Source organism: Ciconia boyciana, chromosome 22, assembly GCF_034638445.1.
Source record: "Ciconia boyciana chromosome 22, ASM3463844v1, whole genome shotgun sequence".
Taxonomy (NCBI): domain Eukaryota; kingdom Metazoa; phylum Chordata; class Aves; order Ciconiiformes; family Ciconiidae; genus Ciconia; species Ciconia boyciana.
This window is the reverse complement of record NC_132955.1, coordinates 5,620,102-5,639,864: the sequence shown is the minus strand read 5'-3', so window position 1 is coordinate 5,639,864 and position 19,763 is coordinate 5,620,102. Positions and strand designations below refer to the sequence as shown.

Here is a 19,763-nt window from a genome sequence, read left to right as displayed (position 1 = left end):
ATCCCAAAGAATGATTAAAAAAACCCAAAAAGAGAGAACTTGAAAAGTGTGCACACTTCTGATATTTCTATAATAATTTTAGGGGATCTCTGTGAAGCTCAGTGGCAGCTTCCCACGTTTTGTGACTTCGGACCTCTGCCAGACTCTAAAAATATCTGTTTAATTCGCAGCCCTGCATGTACCAGCGGGGAAGGTAGAGTTGCTCATCCGTCAGGATGACTATAGATTATGTCTGTATTGAAGGGAAACGACAGGGCAACAGCGGCACTTGACTGTGGCATCGTTTTCCAACGTAATGCACCCGTCAGCTGTTTCGACCACTGTTTGATACTAGAAAATTGTTGCCCCCTTGTAAATTTGAGTGGTAAACAGTTGAATAATACCATACTTATTGTCCTCACCATCAGCTCCCTACACCTCACATTCTTGCAGGAGTTGAATAAATATGTCCCAGATGACTGAAACGTGCTGGATTCCCTTTGAAGTATTTTTTTTCCAAATTTCTTCCTTCCTTAAACTCCAAAAATTCAGCCAGCAGAATTTTACCAGCATCTGCTAACCAGGCGAAGAGCAACCTTTCAGGAGGGACATTGCAAATGTGGGCTGCCTACGTCCCAACAAATGTGGGTCCGGAGAATTCAGCCCACTGGCTGGGTGAGGGCAAGGACCGGAGCTGAAAAGAAAATGTTAAGGAAAGACTTTCACTGCTTTTCAGCGTGCCCGGGAATCGAGGTCCATGGTGTCCTAAATGGGAAGCAAGTCTGCACTCATCTTCCTAAGTGGTCTTATTTTATTTATGTGCTGGTGCATTTATAATGCAGGATTCTTGGCATAACCCCGTGAATGAGCTGATGTTCTGCTTTTACTCTGTCTCCAGCCAAGGACTTTGAATCATATTTTTGGTGTAGTGGTTTTTATAAAATATGTAACGCTCCAGCGTCTTGTGGCCACGTTTGCTCCTACTAAAGCAGAAAGCCGGATGAGAGCTGACTCTCAAAAGCTTTGCCAGGACCCAGAATAGCTGAGAAAATATGACTAATTGGAGACTTCAGAAGAAGCTGTAGTTTATATATTGGTGCTGCATCCCGGTAAAGCTGTTGATGTTGAGAACTGGGTCAGTTTGAGTAGATGAAGGCAAGCAGCACACGCCGCCGGACAATAACGTGTGTAACCATCGTCCTCAGAAACTAAATTCCTCTGTTTATCCAAAAGTATGTAGGTTGTAAACTGAGCCGCAAAGCACACCAGAACCACGCGTGTAGGCAGGGCAGACCACGGCAGTGAGGACGTTACACAGCCGTAGAAATTGTTTCTTACCTAACGAGATCACTCGTTTCATAATTCTGCGCCAGAACTGGTTTCCGCTCCTTGCAGAGGCAGGTGCTGCTGGGGTAGCCCCAGATGACACGCTGCTTCTCGTGTTGTTGCTGAAACCTCACGGGTGTTTGAGAGGACGGCAGCGACGTGGGCGCCTTCCCTCCTGCCACCCCGCTCCCACGTCAGCAGGTACCACGAACCCCACGTCTCATGCCCGGCTCTCCCCATCTTTTCACTTTTCCTCCACATGGTTGCTTATCGCCAGTCTGTAAATCTCCAGAGTGCTGAAGACTTGATGCAAAACTTAGCTGTAGAGAGAATGCAAACTACGCTGAATTTTTCAGGGGATTTAATCCTACAGTATCAAACTGCACATGGCAACCGGGGGAGGGAAAAGAAGCAGTATGTGGACTTTAGATTTTACCTACTGCTCCTTTTCCCTTTAGATTTTTGGGATTTCAGCTGCAGTCCCGAGCACTTGAGCTGGGCATGCGGCATGTCGGGGTGCCTCCTGTTAGGGTGTTAGATCAATACCCATCTAGTTAGGCGCTGCCTTCTCCACCCCCTCTCAGGGGTCTGGAAATTTTTCATTTTGCCTGCTGGAAGGAATAAAGTATGTAACGCACTGTGTGTGCTTTTTTTTTTTTTTTTTGAAAGCTGCTTTGTTGATGAGATTTCCCGGGAAATACCTTATTTAAGTGAATGTGCGTTTTTCATCCAGAAAACTGTTGACCAGCTTCAGCGAGTGCTTTGTAAGGGATAAATTACATCAGGCATTGAATGCTGGTGACATGAGGAGAGAAAAAAAGACCAAGACTTCTCCATTTGAAGTGTGTAGATGAATTCTCAGCTTCAACAGGAGCAGAACTCAGGGAGCATCAGTAATGGCTACAGGAGCGCGATGCCTCCTGCCTGCCGCGGGCAGGGGGACGGTGCTGCCCAAGCCTTGCTGGTCGCAGCCAGCGTGCCTGTGCTGGGGTGGGCAGGGAGAGGATTAATAGCCCAAGCGTGGTAACGAGATCAGGGTATGGTTTATAGCTGAGCTTACGCGCCTAAAGTGCATCGCTCCCGCTCCAAAGTCCAACGCCTTCGGCTTGGAGACGGTGGTCGCGTTAGGGCTGGGGTGTGGGAGGTGAGTGGATGAGCGTTTGCCCCGGTTCAGCTGGAGGATGAAGCTTCGATTAGTCTTTGATCCCTTTCTTGAATTTCATGTGATATGGGATAATTACGTTCACTTTTTATTTCAATCAAATTTCCCAGGGATGGAGGAAAGGGGATGTTAGGGTACACCGTGCAGGGTGCTTGCAAAGTGATATCTCAAAACCACTTTTTGGGGCTTTCCCACCATAAAATAAGAGCTTTGGGGTGCAGTCCCCATGGGTAGTGAGGCTGTTTGGCTGGGACCTGACCCCTATTAACCTGCCTTCTAGCTGCTTAGGCATTTCTTTGAAACCTGGCTGTTACCCCAAGTTCCGGAGGAAGGTGAACAGCCCTGGAGAGGGAAGGAGCAGCTCCTGCCCCATCCCCTTGGGGATCCTCCTTTGCCCAGAAGCACATGAACCAAAGGGTTTTGCTGGAAGAGACAGAAGTATTTTACAGCTTGCTGACTTTCTGGAAAGCGCTCTCTGGCTAGCGAGGATGGATGCACAAATGCCCCAGTTACTAAATAAATGAAGAACGAACCGCAGCTCGCCGGCACTGCTCTGGGACCGCCTGACCCTGGGTTCAAGTAGGAATAAATGCATCGTAAGAATGAGAGCGCCAAACATTTAATGGACTCGGTTTACACCTCAGCTAGAGGGGAAGGAATATACCGCAGGCACATCATGACGAAAGCACGTCACGAAGAAAGCTGCCACATTGTGGCAGCTGCTGTCTTCTTAGGAAAGTGGCTTTTACGGTTCAGACATGAATAAAAGGGACCATCTCGGTGCACCGGCCGGACGCCAGCAGACCAGATTTTTAATATCTGACTTTGCTTTTGCCTTGCTGTGTGCCATTGGACATATGTAGCACTTTTCACTGGGAATATACAGATATTAACAAATCTTGTTTCTTATTAAAAGGGCAAAAATAGAGTTGCTGACGCAACTCACTAGCATGATGCTGTAATATGTGGTACTGTACGGTTCCCAAAACTGAAGGCAAGCGGCTCTGTGGTTTGCGCTGGTAAATAGATGTCAGTGTGAGCTGCAGAGAAAAATGACACATGCTCAAGTCTGAGCCAGAAAAGATTGAAAGCCACTTTTTAAGTGGAGTGGTTGAGTTTTCAGTGGAATGACGTGGGATTGCAGTTTGTAGCCTGGTCCTTCTCTTGCAGATTAAAAAATTGCTTTTGAAAAGCCACTTCTTCCAGCTTCTGAGGTGATTTGCCTGAACATAGACCACAAGGTACAAAACTGTATTAGAAATATGCCATAAACATTTGCTGGTTTTGAAGGCTGAAAAAAATTCACGGTATCAAGTGTCACTTGACTGCAGATCATTTTGAAAAATCATACAGTGAGAAAGGACCTGCCAGAGCCGTGCTTAACTCAGGTGACCTTTCTTGGCATTAAAATGCCTGGAGGACTTGTTCTGACCTTCGCCTATGGAAATCTGCCTTTTGATCCCAACTTGAGATCTCCTTTATTTGTGTCTGACTTCTTTGCAGTCTCTCTTTTCCATAGCTTTGATCCATCTTAATGTCTAATCTCCACCAAGACCACCTGATACAGAAGAGCTCTACAACGCAAGCAACCTACGTCTCTAAAAAGCAAGTAACGGTTTGAGAAAACATCCTGTTTGTCTCATGCTTTCGCTGTGTGAGACCTCAGAGAGGGTTTCACAAGGCAGATTTTCAAAACTCGTTGTGGTTTAGGATGTTGTCGTGTCCCTTTGGCGCACACGCGAGTAATGCAGCACGTGCTGAATGAGTGGCACGCTACCTACCACGCGTGTTCATCCCCTGCTGATCCAGCTGCTCTTGAGTTATGAGCAGAGAGCAGTGATCTGCACCCGAAAATGGGTTCCAGTTAATCTCCTCACCCTGGGCTTCTCGGTGTTGGTAACCAAACCCATGGGATGAAGAGTGCTGCCAGCTGCAGCTTCAGGGCTGCACTAAAAAGGGACCGCTGGGTGGAGGGGGATTTCCTCTGGCAGTGCTAATACAGTCCAGCAGCCAGTGCGAGGAGGCAAAGAGGACATTAAATTATTTTCTCGGTACACAGGATAGTAAATCATTGCTTTTAACCTGTAGCTATGTGAGCCAGGGTGTTTTAATAAGAGCTGGACAGGAAAAGGTGTTTTCTCCCTCTGATGGCAGGGGGTTTGAGCAGAGCAAAGAAGGATAAAGTGAGCCAAGGAGTCACAGGGACGATGCTGTCAAAATCATCCGCATCTTACTTAGGGAAATTTATGCTCCAAGTGTGTAAATCTCTTCTGGAAGTGGGACCCAGTGCTTTGAAGCTGCGCACACTACAAATGTCACTGCCCCCCCGAGAGGCAGCAGGAGAACAAAGATGGAGCGTGCCGGAGCGCCGGCAGCCCGCGGGCTCTGAATATTTGCAGCAGGACGTCTCTCTCCCTGGAATAAAATATCCACCCGGGATTATTTACATGTGATGCCCTTCATGCCATGGCTCCCCAGGGACGGCGCTTGCCCCAGCTCCCCAAAGCAGGGGATGCTTCTGTTCGCAGCCGGCCGCCGACAGCCTGGACCACACCGGCCCTGCGCACGGAGCGGCTCTCTCGACTTTGCTCCTCGTGCAAAGCTGAGAGGTTACAGCCGGGGTGACAGAAAATGCAGACGAGGTTTCAGTGCAGGTTTTGCGCTTGTACAGGTTGAGAAACTAGATTTTCCTATTTTTGTCTCCGTTTAAGCTATTGTGGGGTTAATTTTCACAGTGAGAACTATAACTTTTCCTTTGAGCCCAAATATCCCCAGTATCATTGTCCTGCAAGTTGCAGAAAACCACGAGTGGTCAGACAAGATATATCTCCCCCATCCCTCCCTTGCCAAATATGCAGCCTGCACAGCCAGTGTGCTTTAAACCCTCGTGCAGAAGACACTTATCTTTTCCAAAAATGACACCTGTTGTAACTCAGATATGTAAATGTTTATTACCTATATTATATCCAAAGTCGTTTTAGACCCTGCTCATTTTTTCTCACCTCTGTGCCACCCAGTAGCAGTGAGCGCCACAGCCTGGAGTGATCCACAGCGGCGAGATTACACATTGCCTGGAAAACTATTTTAACCCACCTTGAAATTCTCAGTATTACTGTTTGTCTCTTTGGCTGTTGTTAGGAAGCAGAGCCTTGAAAGCTGTCTTTTTTTAGACCTCTCTAGTTTCTCTCTTCGCTTCTTACGTGTTTTCTTCATGCAGAATATAGCTGCTGCTTTTTTGGTTTCTTTTTTATAGCTTCCCTTCATCTGTGAGCCTTTCTGTATTTTTTTTCAATGCCAAACCCCCTCAAAGGCTGCAGCCGGTACCCAGATGAGACTGCAGCACTGACTTATATAAGGTGTTACAATTTTTTCAGTATTCTCTGTCCTGCTCCTAATGCTTCCTAACATCTTGTTTGCAGCTGCACGCTCTCTTGAAGCCTTAACCAAGCAGTCCACAGTGATGCCTGCCTTTCCAGAAAGAGGCCTTGATCTAAACTCTAGAAAGATTTGATCATTTAAAAAAATCCCCACTGGAATACATCCCATTTAGGTTATTACTGCTGAGCCCTCGTTTCACGCTGCATTGCATGCTTAGCCTCATTTAAATCCCTCTGGTTTGTTGTCGTGAAAATCAGGCACTTACTGTACTCGGCTTTACCATCTTCTACCCAAACTTTGCTTCCTAAAAAGAACTTACTTCCTGCTCCGTGATTGCGTTAGCTCTGTCCATAGGCAGGCAGCACCTCATTTAAAGACCCAGGACAATCTGCCACAAGCTGCCCGTTCCTCCCGTCTTCCCAGCCCTGCGAGTGATGGGGCTGCATCTCCGGAGCACCCCAGGCCATGGCTGGGTACCGCTGTCCCTGGGCACAGCGTGTGCCGGGGTCGCTGCAGCCCACTGCGCTTCCTGCTGGAGCTCACAGCTACAAGCGAAGAACACCTCATCGACGAGTGCTTTGCTGTATTTTCATGCCTATTACAGCTCCTTGCAAGGCATTCCAGGTCGCCTGTGTTTGCCTTTAAGCATCTCATATGTTTAACATTTATTTAACAATACATTTGTTTAACTTTCTAGTCTTACCCCGCTGTCTTCGCAGAAACTCCCTCTGATCTTTCTCCACTCTTTCCCTTCACCATTTTGCTTCCCACCACTTACTGGCGACATAGATGCTTTTGTATTATCAACAGCGCTGACAGATGTCTGTGGCCATTTATGTGCTACTTGGCTTGTGTTTTCCCTGAGGTCCTAGATTAAATGCTCAGTCAAAACTCTAATATTTCATGGGCCAGTAGTCTGCTTCCACTTGGAGTCATCTCTTCTCTGCTGGTTTCCCTTTTGCCAGCATTTACCCGGGTGTCTAATCCGCTCGCGCTGTATTTCTAATGATGCTCTCGCTCCACGATGTGGTTCTCCACACAGACGCTGTTCACGCGATGCTCACGGTGCTTCGCACACACGCACGCTCGCACCCAGAGCCAACGCCTCCACTATTTGCCATTAACTCCTCTAATGAGCGCGAGTCAATAGATGAGGGAAGTGAGCTGATAAAGGCACTTTGCATGCTAGGATGGCTTGGAGCAGATGAAGGAAGAGAAGTTACCCAGTCCTGCAGAGTTCACTGAGCCACGAAATCCAAAGAGCAGAGAAGCTCCAGCCCACACAACCAGCTGAGATCAGTGGCTGTGGCTTGCACTGCCAGGATGTCGAGAGAGGCCGTTTCCACCAAAAAATATTGTTTGCAGTTACATAAAAAGACCTGTGCTTTCAGAAAACACCAACACTTTGGTGTTTATTATATACAGAAATTATTATCACGTGGTTTATTATATATAGAAATTATCTTGTGGTTCCGTGGCAGGACTGGAGCGGTGCTGGGATTGATCCTGACTTTCCCACGAAAGCTCCCTTTTTTCCCTTTACGCTTTTCCAGGCAGTTTCACGCCTGGATGCTGGGAGCTGGCAGAGTCTCGGCCAGTGCTCTCATCTCGCTGTCTCTTGTAATGGAATCACTGTTAAAAATAAGTAATTTTATTTCCCAGAAGATGCCCGGCAGCAGCATCCGTCATTTTGTCCTAATTGACTTGACTTCTGTCGGTGTGCAGGTTACGTCAGGGCTTGGTGAAGAGCCAAACCTGCCATCAGACGGGGCTGGTCTCGGCAGAGCTGTGCTTGGTACCTACATGAGCTCTGACGTCTTGTAGGTGGTCTCCTGAACGTGTGTCTGTACAAGAGAGACGGCAGAAGTGTCTTGCAAGCCTGTTAAGGACTTACTAAAATAGAGGCTGATGTCTGGAACAAATTCTCCTGTGCAGCCTGTAGTAAGGGTCAATCTCGTGACAGCTCCGGAGGCTCCCGGCCATCCCGCTGCTGGCTCTGCAGGGGAGGGCTCTCCCGTTGGCAGACACGGCACCTCCGCGGGGTGCTGGGATCCAGTATGTACAAGGGGGATGAAAGCAAAAGGATGAGGGCAAGGGTCTTCTTCTCAAAAACTTTCCAGCTGTCTTTTGAGGACGTAACGTGCAGACAGTCGTTGCCTGTTGAATGGCGGGGCGAGCTTGGACGTTGCTCTTGGTAAGAAACTGGGTCTGAACCAATGCAGGATCCTTGAATCAAGTAGATCTACAGGATGAAAGAAGAGACCGGCATTTGGGCTGCGACAGATCTTGAAAGTTGGAGAATTTGGGTTTCGCTCTTAATTCTGACACTGTTTTCTGTGACCTTGGGCACGTCACTTAGCTCTCTGTGCGGTGACTGTGTCTTCAGCCACAGAATAGTCATAAATACATTCAGTTCTGCCCTTAAGTCTTTAAATGACAAGGTCTTCCACCTCTAATACAAAACACAGTTGGTCCTTTAAATTGTCAGAAGGCCAGAAGATTAGTAAGTAATTAGTAAGTTCATAAATATTCCTTAAATACTAACAACCATTGAAATGCTTAAGGAATTAAAGCATGGATGGTGAATAGACGTGTGTTTCCAAGCTTGAAATTTAATAGTGCAAAATTTCTTCCACCTTAATTTCACCTTAACAACCTTTTCCTGGCTGAATCATCTTGCTGAGATGGAGAGGTGGAAGAGCAAAGTACCGTGGTGGGATGGATCATGCAGTGAAAACTCAGGTTTTAGCCCAAGTCTGAGTGGAAGTGGGACTTGTCTCTGCCTTTGCTGCCATCGGTGTCTTGCTCGGTGTCTTGCGGAGCACCAATGATCCCCAAAGGGTATTTTCACTGTGTGTTGCCCTTGTCTATGAAAAACTTTGTTGGACTTCCAGGATTACGCTGGACCATCTCCATCTCAGGCTCTTCCTTTGGGATGTAAATTCTGCAGGAACATGGGGAAGCATCTCCCCAGCTGTGCTACTTGGGAATATCTCGTTGTAGCGGTGTGATTTGGAAGGTCTTTTGGTCCGTTTTATTGGCTGATGCAGGCAGCTGTTTTCTCCCTTTCGGTCAATAGAACCATCTTACTCCAGGGCAGCCAGCAGCTGTCATCTCCCCTTTTTGCCGCTGCACTAACAGGTGCGATGCTGATGTGACTGATGGACTGGAAACCAAACTGGCATTTCCTCCAACCTCTTCCTTGTTGGTGATTGACCAAGCACAGGAGCAGCACCCAAGAGACTCAAGGTCCCAGCACATCGAGCTGCTTGTGGAGCTGGTGGCCGGGTTCAGCGTTGCATTGCCTAGCGAGGAAGACTGAGGACGGGGTTTGTAATCCCTAATGTGGACTTGCAAATCCCCACGTGGATTGGTCTTTGGATGCCATTCAAGAGCTGTCCTGCTCCCCCAACAAAAGGTTTTGAGGCTGAAACCTCTTCTCACATGAAGAAAAGCAACATATGGTCAAGAGTGAATGAGTACCGTCATGGTGGGATCTGGAAAACGTGGTGGGGGAATTGAAGCCCTTACTTAATGGGAATGCTACATGGAGCGAAGATCAGAGCATCTTCTCCAGAGCCTACTATCCCAGGACAATGTTAGCCTCACGTAGACATGGGTTGAGTTGATCCCCCTCATTCCAGCAGGAGCTGGGACCTAGAGAGATTTAGCTTCTTGCTGAAGGTCCCACAGCCACAGGGCTCAAAATACATCAAGGACCTGATTTCCAGGCATGGGTCCTGCTTGTGGTCAAAATTCAGGTTAATGACATTCCTCTCCCCTGGTTTGGGCTGCTTATGGCTGTGCAAAAGGGTCAACAGAGTTTGACTATCAACAGCGACAGACCCTCTGTCTTCTTACCTATAATTTGATGAGGGCTGTGGGAGAGAAGGGAAGTCGTCAGCACTTACCCTTGTTACAGACACTTGATGCTAAACCTGCTCTCCAAACACATGAGGGCAGGAATCTCCGAGAGGCTCCTCTGCGTATGCGGCTCATTCTGCTAAGACACGGTAAAAATAGCAAACTAAGCAGGGATTTTAGCCTCAACTCACTGAGGCAAGAGTAAATAAGTATTAAATACCTGGGACAACATGAGGGCTTTGTGCGCTGCTGCCCTGCCAGTACCCCTCCAACCAACATTTTTATGGAAGCGGTGAACAACTGAATTATTTGGAAGCAGCATAAGAGGCGGCTTATGGGATGTGACGCCTCCTGAACAGTCTTAACGAAGTGAAAACGAAGCCTGTGCTGCAGGAAGGACTTAGGCTGCGTCAGTGACAGCAGCCTGTAACAGCTAAAGCAAGGCAAGACCTCGGGTCTGGAAGCTGAACACAGCAAAACAGAAGCCCAGCACATCCTCCTCCGTGTACTTAGAGCATCAAGAGAGGCGGTGGAGTCGATGCCACTGAGCCTTTAAACCACTCAATATTATACTAAGAAATGCTGGAAATTCAGGAATTCGAAGTGCGGGTGAGGTTGCAGGAGAGAGTTCCCAAAGGCCAGGTCCCTGGATCTCTCTTCCCCTTTGCCCAGGCTGGCGGTGGCTCGGGCGGCCGGCTCTGCTGCAGGCGCTTCTCCTGCAAATTCCCGCTCCTGCCTCGCGACGCCCGCCCTTTGCTGGGCCGAAGGGCTCCTGGCCGGAGCTCGTGCATCAGCTTGGCCGCACCTCGTCTCCATCCCCAGCCCAAGGGAGCAGCCGGGCATGTCTCTGCTTCCAGTCCAAGGGAAGTTGTTTGTGACATAAAATAGTGGCTTTTAGGGCCTCTGGCAAAGGGGGACATCCTTGCTGGCCATCCCTGACCCTGGCTTGGCTGGAGCAGAGATGGGCAGCCATCTGGCCATGCTGTCCTGATGTCCTCCGCTGGCAGTGACCCAAACAGCCGAGCAAACATGAATTTGGGTGGCAGAAACTCCTGATTTCACTCGTGAGAATCATTTTCAGCACCAAAGCTGGGTTAAAGGGTTAAAAAGCTGGGGAATGGCTTGCAGTGACACAGTTTTGTCCCAGTGCCTGTTCCCAGCCGGCCGCTGCCTCTGTTCAGGGCGCTCCGACCCCAGGGGGCTGCGTGGTCGGTCAGTCTGTCAGTCAGTCTGTCTGCCTGGAGATGGAATTAAAAAAAATTTATTTTTTAATTCCCCAACCCTACCTGTGATTCTTTTAGCTATTTCATGCTGTACTTTTAATCTCTGAGCTCAGAACAAGGGATTTCATCATTATTGTAATTACAGAGATAGGAGCGATTGCTCGCGAGGTCACTCAGCGAGCGGGTGGCCGAGCTGGCAGCAGACCCGGCCTTTGCTTTGCCCGTGAAGTGACATTCCCCCATCGGCACTGATCCCGATGCCAAAGTCCCTGGGCGCACGTCTCCCTGTGTGGGAGACCTTCACGTGCGGGAGCGGGGCTCAACCGAGCCCGAAAGCTGGGCTTAGAGCTGAGGCTTGGCTTAAGGCAGCGTGCTCGGTTTGACGCAGGATGCGTCCTGACCCGAAAACACCTCTCCCTGCCTCGCACCGAGGTCTGAGCAGCGGTGCCAAGCGCATCCCAGCCCTCCCGCCTGACTCCTCTTTTCCCTTTTGCCTTTGCAGCGAGAAGCGCGCTCTGCAAGTCAGCGTCACCAACCCGGTCCAGTGCAGCCTGCACGGGCGGAAATGCACCGTCTCCGTGGAAACCAAGATTAACCAATCCCAACCGGATTTCACCAAGCATCGTTCCGGTTTCATCCTCTGCGTGCCGGGGAATTAGCATCCCCCTCCGCTCGGCGCAGCGAGCCCGGAGAGAGAGAGAGCGGAGGAAAGACGGACTGGGGCTTTGATCGCCCTCCCCATGCCTTGGACTTTTCAAGGGGATTAATTTAGAGATGCTCAGCTGTGACTTGGTCATGCGCCTAAAAAGATCTCTAAAGCTAGAGGTTTAGCAAACCCAGATTCAGGAGAGGGTGTTACTACCACATGCAATGAAGGCTTAAAATAGCCGGTGACCTGTATCCATCTTACAAAACAGGCCAGAATATCAGGAAAGTGCTTCTGAATTAGTCCAAAAAAAGCATTTATAGGTACTTGCACCCTTTCCTCCCTTTCCCACATTGATTTCTTAAACCCTCTCCGCTATTCCCTTCTGTGTTTCTTTTTTGTGTGTCATTTTTCAATATTATGCAGCCTCCACCGGAGGAACCAAAGATACCCGGCTCAGGGAGTCTGGTCCCGTAAGACCAAATCCCGATGGAACCGGAGCCAGGTTTGGAAAGGAGGGCTGGCTTCCCACGCCAGGGAGACACTCCGCACTCCTCCAGCCCTGCCGGCACGCACGGAGTTGGGATGGTACACGGACACGCACCGCTAGACTTGCTGCTTTCCTGCCTGGCGTTCATTAACCCATCAAGGCACTTTGGTTGGAGTCAGGTCCACCAGCGGAAAGGAGAGTGGGATTCACAGCGCAGAGGTTTTATTTTTGTAATCCTGCATTGCTTTTGCCTTAATTACCCTCTCTGGTCACCCAAAAATCCGGTGGGTTCCCATTTGGACCAAGTGGCCTTGCTGAATTTTTAGATGATCCACGTGGCTTCCTGTTAGTCCCAGCAGTGAGGCTCAGGGAGGGCTGGAAGGACCCGCTGCCGGTGGGTTATTCTAGCAGCGCGTGGCGCTGGGGGGCTGAGGCCGCGGCTCCCTCGCTTTGCACTATTTAACACTAACTCCGGGCACGTCCGTCCGCGCCAGGCGAGGGGCAGCAGCACGAACCCGACTGCAAACATCCAGGCTGCTCCCTTCGAAGAGTTTTCCTGGGTCTTCCCGGCTGCGGGTGTTGGATGCTGGGACGTGGTGCGTCACCTTGGCTTATCTGGTGGCATCACGGTTCCCTGCCGCGCGGCGCCCGCGTCAGATGATAACCTTCAGCTTGGTGTTTATGGGAGGGCCGTATATACTAACAAGCTTTTTATTTCCGCTGTGTATCGGGCTGCTGCTGCAGTTTTTGAGCGGAGGAGGCCGTGCAACGTTGTGGGGCTGTGGGATTAGGTGTACTGAGTCCTGGCACTGCTGGTCAGGTCAGGATTTCCAGCCCGTTAGATGTGGGGGGATCTGCGTAGTGACCCACCTGTCTCCAGCCCAGCTGGCCAACAGGGAGCGCTTGTTTAATTGAGCTTTTTAGGAATCAGAAAGCCTGGAAGAGGCTCTTCACCTAACGACCTGTCAAGGACAGGCTTCCCAAAGCCACGCCACGGACACAGGGCGTAGGGACAGGTCACTGCAGCGTTAGTGCCTGACCACCACCGAGACCCGAGGGCAAGGGGCACCTCGAGTGTAGAGAAGCTCTAGAGCTGTATTTTAGTGGGACAAGCTTAATCCCTCCTGCGCTCTTTGCCAGGGAGGCCCCATTCCGGAGCCCTCCCGTTCACGTGGTTCCCCGGCCTCGGACCAGCCCCCGCCAGCATCCCAGCCCCGCATCCCGGCCACCGGCGCTTGCGCCCGGTAAGCAGCTCTGGGCTGCACAGCGGGGTCCTGCGCCGGAGCGCTCTGCGCATCAGGTCTGCCCCGAGTCCTCGGGAAGAAGCTCTTCCAGATGCTGGCAAACACAAGTCACCCACCACCGCTGCGGCCACCAGGAGCCTGGAGGTGACGTCCCACCCCAGCGACAGCTCCTTGCCAAGCACACGCGGGCGGGCGGCTGGGACCACCGAGGACCCTCCAGCGCCTCATTTAATCCCAGCACCAGCTCCTCAGCAGGAGCAATGCCAACGCTGGAGCCGTGGGACGCCCCAGCTCCTGTTTGCGTCCTCCCGGGGAAGCACCAGAAGGAAAACCCTCGTCGTTGCTGTGCCTTTCTACTTGCACTTCTCGCTTTTTATATCTACTAGTCCAGACGTCCCCCCAGTAACACTAACCTGTAGGCAAGGTAGTGGCAGGAGATTTAATCAGCACTTTTATACGCTATCCCTCCAACGAAATGGTTGTATCGAATCATGATGGACGGCAATAAATCGCAGGTTTAGGAAATTTCTAATACTACGAGATGGCAATATTATATGTGATGAAATGTGTCTTTATAAAATATATTATCTGTTCCTGCTCTGGTTTTATACATATAAAAAATATATAAAATATATATATATATATATTCCTGTTTTTCCCATAAATTAACTATTTCTAAATTGAATTTTGATTTTCAGCCTGGGGCAATAATGCAATGAACTTTTTTTTTTTAATCGCTGATATTTTAATGTGTAAAAGAGCAGAAAAAAACCTACTATAATGGACCTGGGATTTTGTTTACATAATTCACTGTAATAAATTAAAAAAAAAAAAAATTAGTTGCATCCCACTATGGCGGTGCCAGTTTCTGAGCGGCGCGGTGGCTCGGGGAAGATGATGCTCATGATGGAAAGTGGAGTTTTGGCGTCCCAATAACCCGCTTTTTCCCCTCTCGCGTGCCGGGTACGATGCTCCTCCTCGCCCCGCGACGCTTCGCAGGGCCCCGCCAGCCCCCAGCAAAGGGGTGACCCCGGCGCCGGTAACGCGATTAAACCCGCGGCTGCGTTAAACCCCTCTTTCGTCAAGGCAAATCCAATTTCCCAGCGCCGCGAAGGAGGTGTGGGACTGCAGAAAAGACTCCGCCACGAACCGCTGCCGTGTAATGGATGGTCAGTGCATTTTTATTTAATCAGCACAGTACAAAAATAAATAAAAATAAGGGGAGGGGATTAAATTACAGGCACACTGAGCCCCATGACACAGTCGGTCAGGTTATAAACCACACATACTTACAAACACACTATACACATACATACAAAATGAGACAAATATAAATTAATAAGTAACAATACCCACCAATTTGGTCAACAAAGATCTACAGAAGAGATTGCACTAAAAAAACGTACGTACACATGTATCATTAGCAGGGTCCAATGTACAGCGATGAAGAGCTTCAAGTGAAAAGTAAAAAATAAAAATAAATGGCACGTTATTTCTCCCTCTCATTTGCAAGTTTAACGCCCGATGGACCAGAACTAAACTAGAACTGTGCACACGGAGAAAAGAAAAATGAAAACCAAAAAAACTTATCAGTCCCCAGGCCTGATAAGGGAATACCAGCTCAAGACTGCGGCATCGGGTGGTGTCAGGTCTTTGTGCATGGGTGTAATTTTTACAGCCATCTCTCGTTAAGGTTTTTCTTTTGATTATTATTTTTTTAAAGTGTTTTTTTTCCTTTTTTTTTTTTTGAAGACACAAAATGCTCCTGTTTGCATGCGCAATACCACTGTAAAAGCAACAATGAAAGAATAAAGAAGGGTTTTTCTTCCCCCCCCGTTAGGTTAGGAGTTTGTGGGGTTTTTTTGTTCCAAGTATTCATATAGCAGCATGTAGATTCTTTCCTTGCTTGCACACTCAAGTAGATCCTTTACACAATACTCATGATCAGTGCACGATGGGAACAAGACATTTCACATTGATGTCATGACACAGTAGCGGTTATTTCCCTTAACCCAGACCCGCTCGGGAAATTCGAGTCTCTTCAAAGAAAATAAATAAAGGGGAGGGAGGAGGCGGGGGCCGGGCCGCGTCTCTGTCCCGTTACCGGCTGCTCCGGGCCGGTAAGTCACGATCGCCCCGTTCAGCCGCCTCCGGTGAAGCCTTTCGAGCATTTTTTTTTTCCTTTTTTTTTTTTTTTTTCGTTTTTCCTCCTTTCCCCCCCTACCTGGTCTTTGTCCCGGTGATGCGGTGCCCGGCCCCGCACCCGGGGCTGCAGCCGCAGAGCCGGGGCCGCCCCCGCCGCCAGCCCGCGGAGCCCCGCTCCGCTGCGCCCGCTCCGCCGCCCCGGCCGCCCCGGCCGCGGGGGTCGGGGCTGGGCGCGGGGGTTCCCCCCTCCGCCATTTGCCGAGATCGAGCCGGTGGCGGAGCCGCCGCGTCCCCGGGCCCGCAGGGCGGGGAGGGGGCGACGGCTGGGAAGCAGCGGCCGGGGGGGGGGGGGGACCGGGGCTCTGCGCTCCGGTCCGGCGGCGGACGGCCCCCCGGCTCCCGCTCCCCCTCCCCCCCCCCCGGGCCGGGCCCGGGGCAGCGGCAGCCGCTCCCGCCCTTCCCCGCCTGGAAAAGCCCCCGGGCAGCGGCTCCGAGCCGGGCCGGGGCGAGCGAAGCGTGTCCGGGCGGGGCCGGGGCCGGGGCCGGGGCCGGGGCCGGGAGCAGCCCCGGTGCCCGGCGGGGCCAGGCGGGCGGGCGGCGGGCGCTCACCGGTCGAGGCCGATGAGCAGCCGACCCTTCTCCTCGGCGCCGCTCTCCTTCTTGAGGTCGGCGAAGACCTGGGTGAAGTAGTGCGGGTCGGCGTTGACCTGCAGCATCTTGGGGCTCATGAGGTCGATGATGGAGAGGCAGCGGTCCCAGAAGGCCTCCTTACAGCTCTCCACCAGGAAGGGCTTGAGCGGGTAGGAGATCTCGTTGCCCATGTAGGAGTAGGAGAGGTACAGGCAGGTGAGCAGCACTGCCTGCAGTTCGTGGTCGCTGGCCACCTCGGCCGAGATGACGTCCCGGCAGAGCATGTAGAGGAAGACCACGTTGGCCGGCGTGATGAAGCCCTGGTCCTGCCAGCCCTGCAGCAGCAGCGAGCGGTCCACGGAGCGCAGCCAGAGGACGGGGTCGGTGGGCGAGAGGTGCTTCAGCCGGTAGCAGCGGCGGCAGAGGAACTCGCCCAGGCAGCGCAGCAGCTCGCTGGTGGACGCCTGCACCACGACCCGGCGCGGGGTAGCGGCGGCGGCGGCGGGCGCGGCCGGCGGCGCCTTCTGCGCCGAGGCGAGGGCGGCGGCGGCGGCGGCGGGGGGCGGCGGGGGGGCGAAGGTGGCGAGGTTGGCGCAGGAGAGCGACTTCTTCAGGTTCTCGTTGTTGAGGTGGGTCACGTTGCTCTGGTAGCCGCCGTTGGGCTGCACCTTCTTGGAGCTCTTCTTCTTGGCGGAGACGGCGGCGATGCGCTTCCAGGGCAGCACCGAGATCAGCGAGTGCCGCTTCAGGCCCTTCTCCTTGGCGTTCTTGCTGTTCTGCACCGCCGTGTAGTGCCCCACCGTGGCCGCCCCCTCCTCGAACAGCGGGGCCTTCCGGTAGCTCGGCGACAGCGACAGCACCGTGCCCATGGCGCCGGCCGACCGGCGGGCCCCGCCGCCCGCCCCGGCCCCGGCCCCGGCCCCGGCCCCGGCCCCCGGCGCGGCCCCGCGCTCGCTGCCCGCTCCGCCGCCGCCGCCGCTCAGCGCCGCGCCTCGCCCCGCCCCGCCGCCGCGCGCTCCCGGCGGCGCAGTGCGCGCGCCCGCCGCCCCCGCCGCCCCGCCCCGCGCCGCCACGTGCGCCCGCCGCGCCGGCGGGAAAGGGCGGGGCCGGGCCGCCCCCTCTCCCCGCCGCCCAGGCCACGCCCCTCCGCTGCCCCCGGACGGCGGCGGCCCCGCCCCCCCACCGCCCAGGCCACGCCCCCGCCCCCCGCTGGCCCCGCCCCGGCGGCACGCGCGGCCCCGCCCGGGGGGTCCCCGGCGCCGGCCCCGGCCGGGAGCGGCCACCGCGGGGCCAAGGCGGGGAGCCCTCGGCCGGGGCCGGGCAGCCCGGCGGGGGGGGGAAATAAGAAACCACAGAAAAATATGAAGAAACCCGACAACTCGAACCTAGAAGCGCCGCCCGCCCGGCCCCGCCGGCCCCGAGCCCCCGGCCGCGTCCCGGCTTCCCTCCGCCGCCCCGCGCGGCCGCTCGGCGGGTAACGCCGGGCCGAGGGGCCGGGGTCCAGCGCTCGCAGCGGAGGCGGCGGGTAGGGAATGCCCGGTGCAGGGCCTCAGCGGCCGGGACGGGTTTTGAGCACGGCGCCGGCAGCCCCCTGCGCGCCCACGGGAGGCCGAGGGACGGCGCGGGGGCCCGCCGGTGCCGCGGCCCCGCGGGGACCAGCTCCCCGGCGAAGCCGTGGCCGGCGCCCGGCTCGGAGCCCCCGTGCCTGGGTTAGGGGCACCCCTTTCCCGCAGGGCCAGGGAACGGCTCCGGCTGGGGAAGCACCGGCGACACGAGGCCGCCGCGGCCCCGCACAACCCGCAGCGCCGCTCAAAGGCGGCTCCGCCGCGGCACAGACCGCGCCGACGCCGGCCAGGCGCGGCGGTGGCAGAGGCTGCTGGGCTGCGGTCCCCGGGTGTCAGCTCCCCCCAGGTGCTGCTGCTGGCAATAAACCAGGGAAAGGTCTCGTCCTGACGCGACACTGCTCAGGCTTTGGCTGATGACTGCAGCGGAGCTCAGTTCTCCTCCTCCACGCACGAAAGCCACCACTGCCCCAGACGCGTGGCCGCCTGTCCCCTTCCCACCACACGGAACTCTTCAAAAACCCCCAAAAGCTCCCGTTCCATCCGGACGCAGCCGCCCCCTCCCAGCGCCTGGGGACCAAGAACTGCCCAGGAAGCAGGGGGACACTGGAAGAGGCTGTCCCCAAACCTGCCGGCCCAAGGCGGTGCCACACGGGCGCTTTGGCAGGCACCTGCCCGGGATGGGGCTGCCACTCACTTGGGGTTTAAAGCACACGGAAGGTAAAGAAAATCTCACCGGGGGGGTCAAAGCTCTGCTGAAGCTGCTGCTTCTAAGAGGGTGGGGGTTGGTGCTGTGCACGGCCGGGCAGGTTCAGGCTGCAGCTGTGCAGTAAAAATCAGGGGAGATTTTCTGATCCATCCTTTTTCCCCATCCCGTGCTAGGGCCAGGGTTTGCTCAGCACCTTGAGCTCAACGACCGCAGCTTGTGCCGCAAAGCCGATGCTCAGCAGCAGGACGCAGCAGTTTGAAACACGGAGCAGGGCTTGAAAACCTGCCTGTCCCCGCGTGCCCCAGTCCCAGTCCCAGGGCAGCTCTCGGAGGCAGCTCAGGACCGACCCGTGGTACCGATGCGGTGAGGGCAGGCCCCGCCCCAAGCACCCGAAAACCCGCACATCCTTCGAAGTGCGTGCAGCTGCGTGTGGGAACCGGTTTGTTAAGGGTGGTCCAAAGGTCTCCCCTGGGTCTCCCTCTTCACAAACAGCTCGAGAGGCTTTTCTGCGTAATGACCCGAAAGGGACCGTGCAAGCCCAGCCCGAGTGGCACGGCTGTTACGGAGAAAGCCCTTTGTCCATTAAAAATATTACACGGACCCAAGCAGCATGAAACTCGCCTTTGTGCAAAAGCCTGCTTTTTAAGTTAAGCTTTTTGAAGTTTAAGCCAAAAGGGTTTAACAACAAGCCCTACCATTTGAGCTTTTTTGGCCCTAATTTTAATACACTTGGAGGTGGAAGGCAGGCGCTCAGACGCCTCAGAAAACCCCAGCTTTCTGCAGGCGGTTTGAGCAACTAACGTGCAATTAAACCTCCTTGACCCCGCGCAAGGCAGCCCAGCCACCTCCGAGACGGCGTCACCGCGGACCTGCTAGGTCGTCCTCGCTCCTGGTCGGGTCTCCTCAGCCTCCGGGTCTCCTCTGTCTGCTCCTCCCGTCATCACCTGCTGGGTCAGGCCCAATTCTGTCCCCTTCGAGGGACGACAGCGGGGGCTGGACACCGTTCTCGCCGAGGACACACGGGACTTCACAGCCATCTCCACCTTTCTCCACCCAAGCACCTTGCGCGTGACCGTCACCGCTGCACACGCTGGCTTCAGCTCTGCTTCCACAAATGAATCTCCCCTCGCTCCCCGACGATTAGCAACCTAAATCAGCAAATCATGTCCACAGCTAAGCATCCCCGGGGAAAATGCCACTTAAGTGGCATTACAGTGAACTGGCCAGAGCCGCTTTTGGGAAGTATCTCACGAGCTATTTATAGTTCCAAAAAACCTACTAAGAAAACCAGAAATGTGCTTCCCCTGCAGTCCGATGCGTAAAGCAGGAGTTAAGTCCTTCACATTTTTCTGCCTGTGAAGCCAGGTTTCCTTCCAAAAGACCTGCACCACCTCGACCAGGTGGT

The 19,763-nt window shown here is 53.6% G+C and overlaps 2 protein-coding genes across 3 annotated transcripts in view; one reads left to right on the top strand and one right to left on the bottom strand.

Annotated features, from left to right (window-relative positions):
• Positions 1-14,122, top strand: part of MYO1D (myosin ID) — a 195,922-nt gene extending 181,800 nt beyond the window's left edge. The window contains exon 22 of one of the 2 annotated variants that reach the window (XM_072885932.1): positions 11,435-14,122. In XM_072885932.1, the coding sequence (XP_072742033.1) occupies positions 11,435-11,591 (157 nt within the window). In that variant the 3' untranslated portion in view covers positions 11,592-14,122. The remainder of the gene's footprint in view (positions 1-11,434) is intronic. The other variant, XM_072885935.1, reaches the window with a different exon arrangement.
• A 1,729-nt stretch (positions 14,123-15,851) lies between these two features.
• CDK5R1 (cyclin dependent kinase 5 regulatory subunit 1) lies at positions 15,852-17,014 on the bottom strand. Its single transcript, XM_072885963.1, has one exon. It carries the CDS (start codon positions 16,954-16,956, stop codon positions 16,063-16,065), a length of 894 nt encoding a protein of 297 aa, XP_072742064.1. The 5' UTR covers positions 16,957-17,014; the 3' UTR covers positions 15,852-16,062.
• Positions 17,015-19,763: the final 2,749 nt, after the last annotated feature.

What these genes read in the sequence shown, in the direction of transcription:
- CDK5R1 (XM_072885963.1), bottom strand. Translation starts at nt 16,956, where the DNA reads ATGGGCACGGTGCTGTCGCTGTCGCCGAGCTACCGGAAGGCCCCGCTG.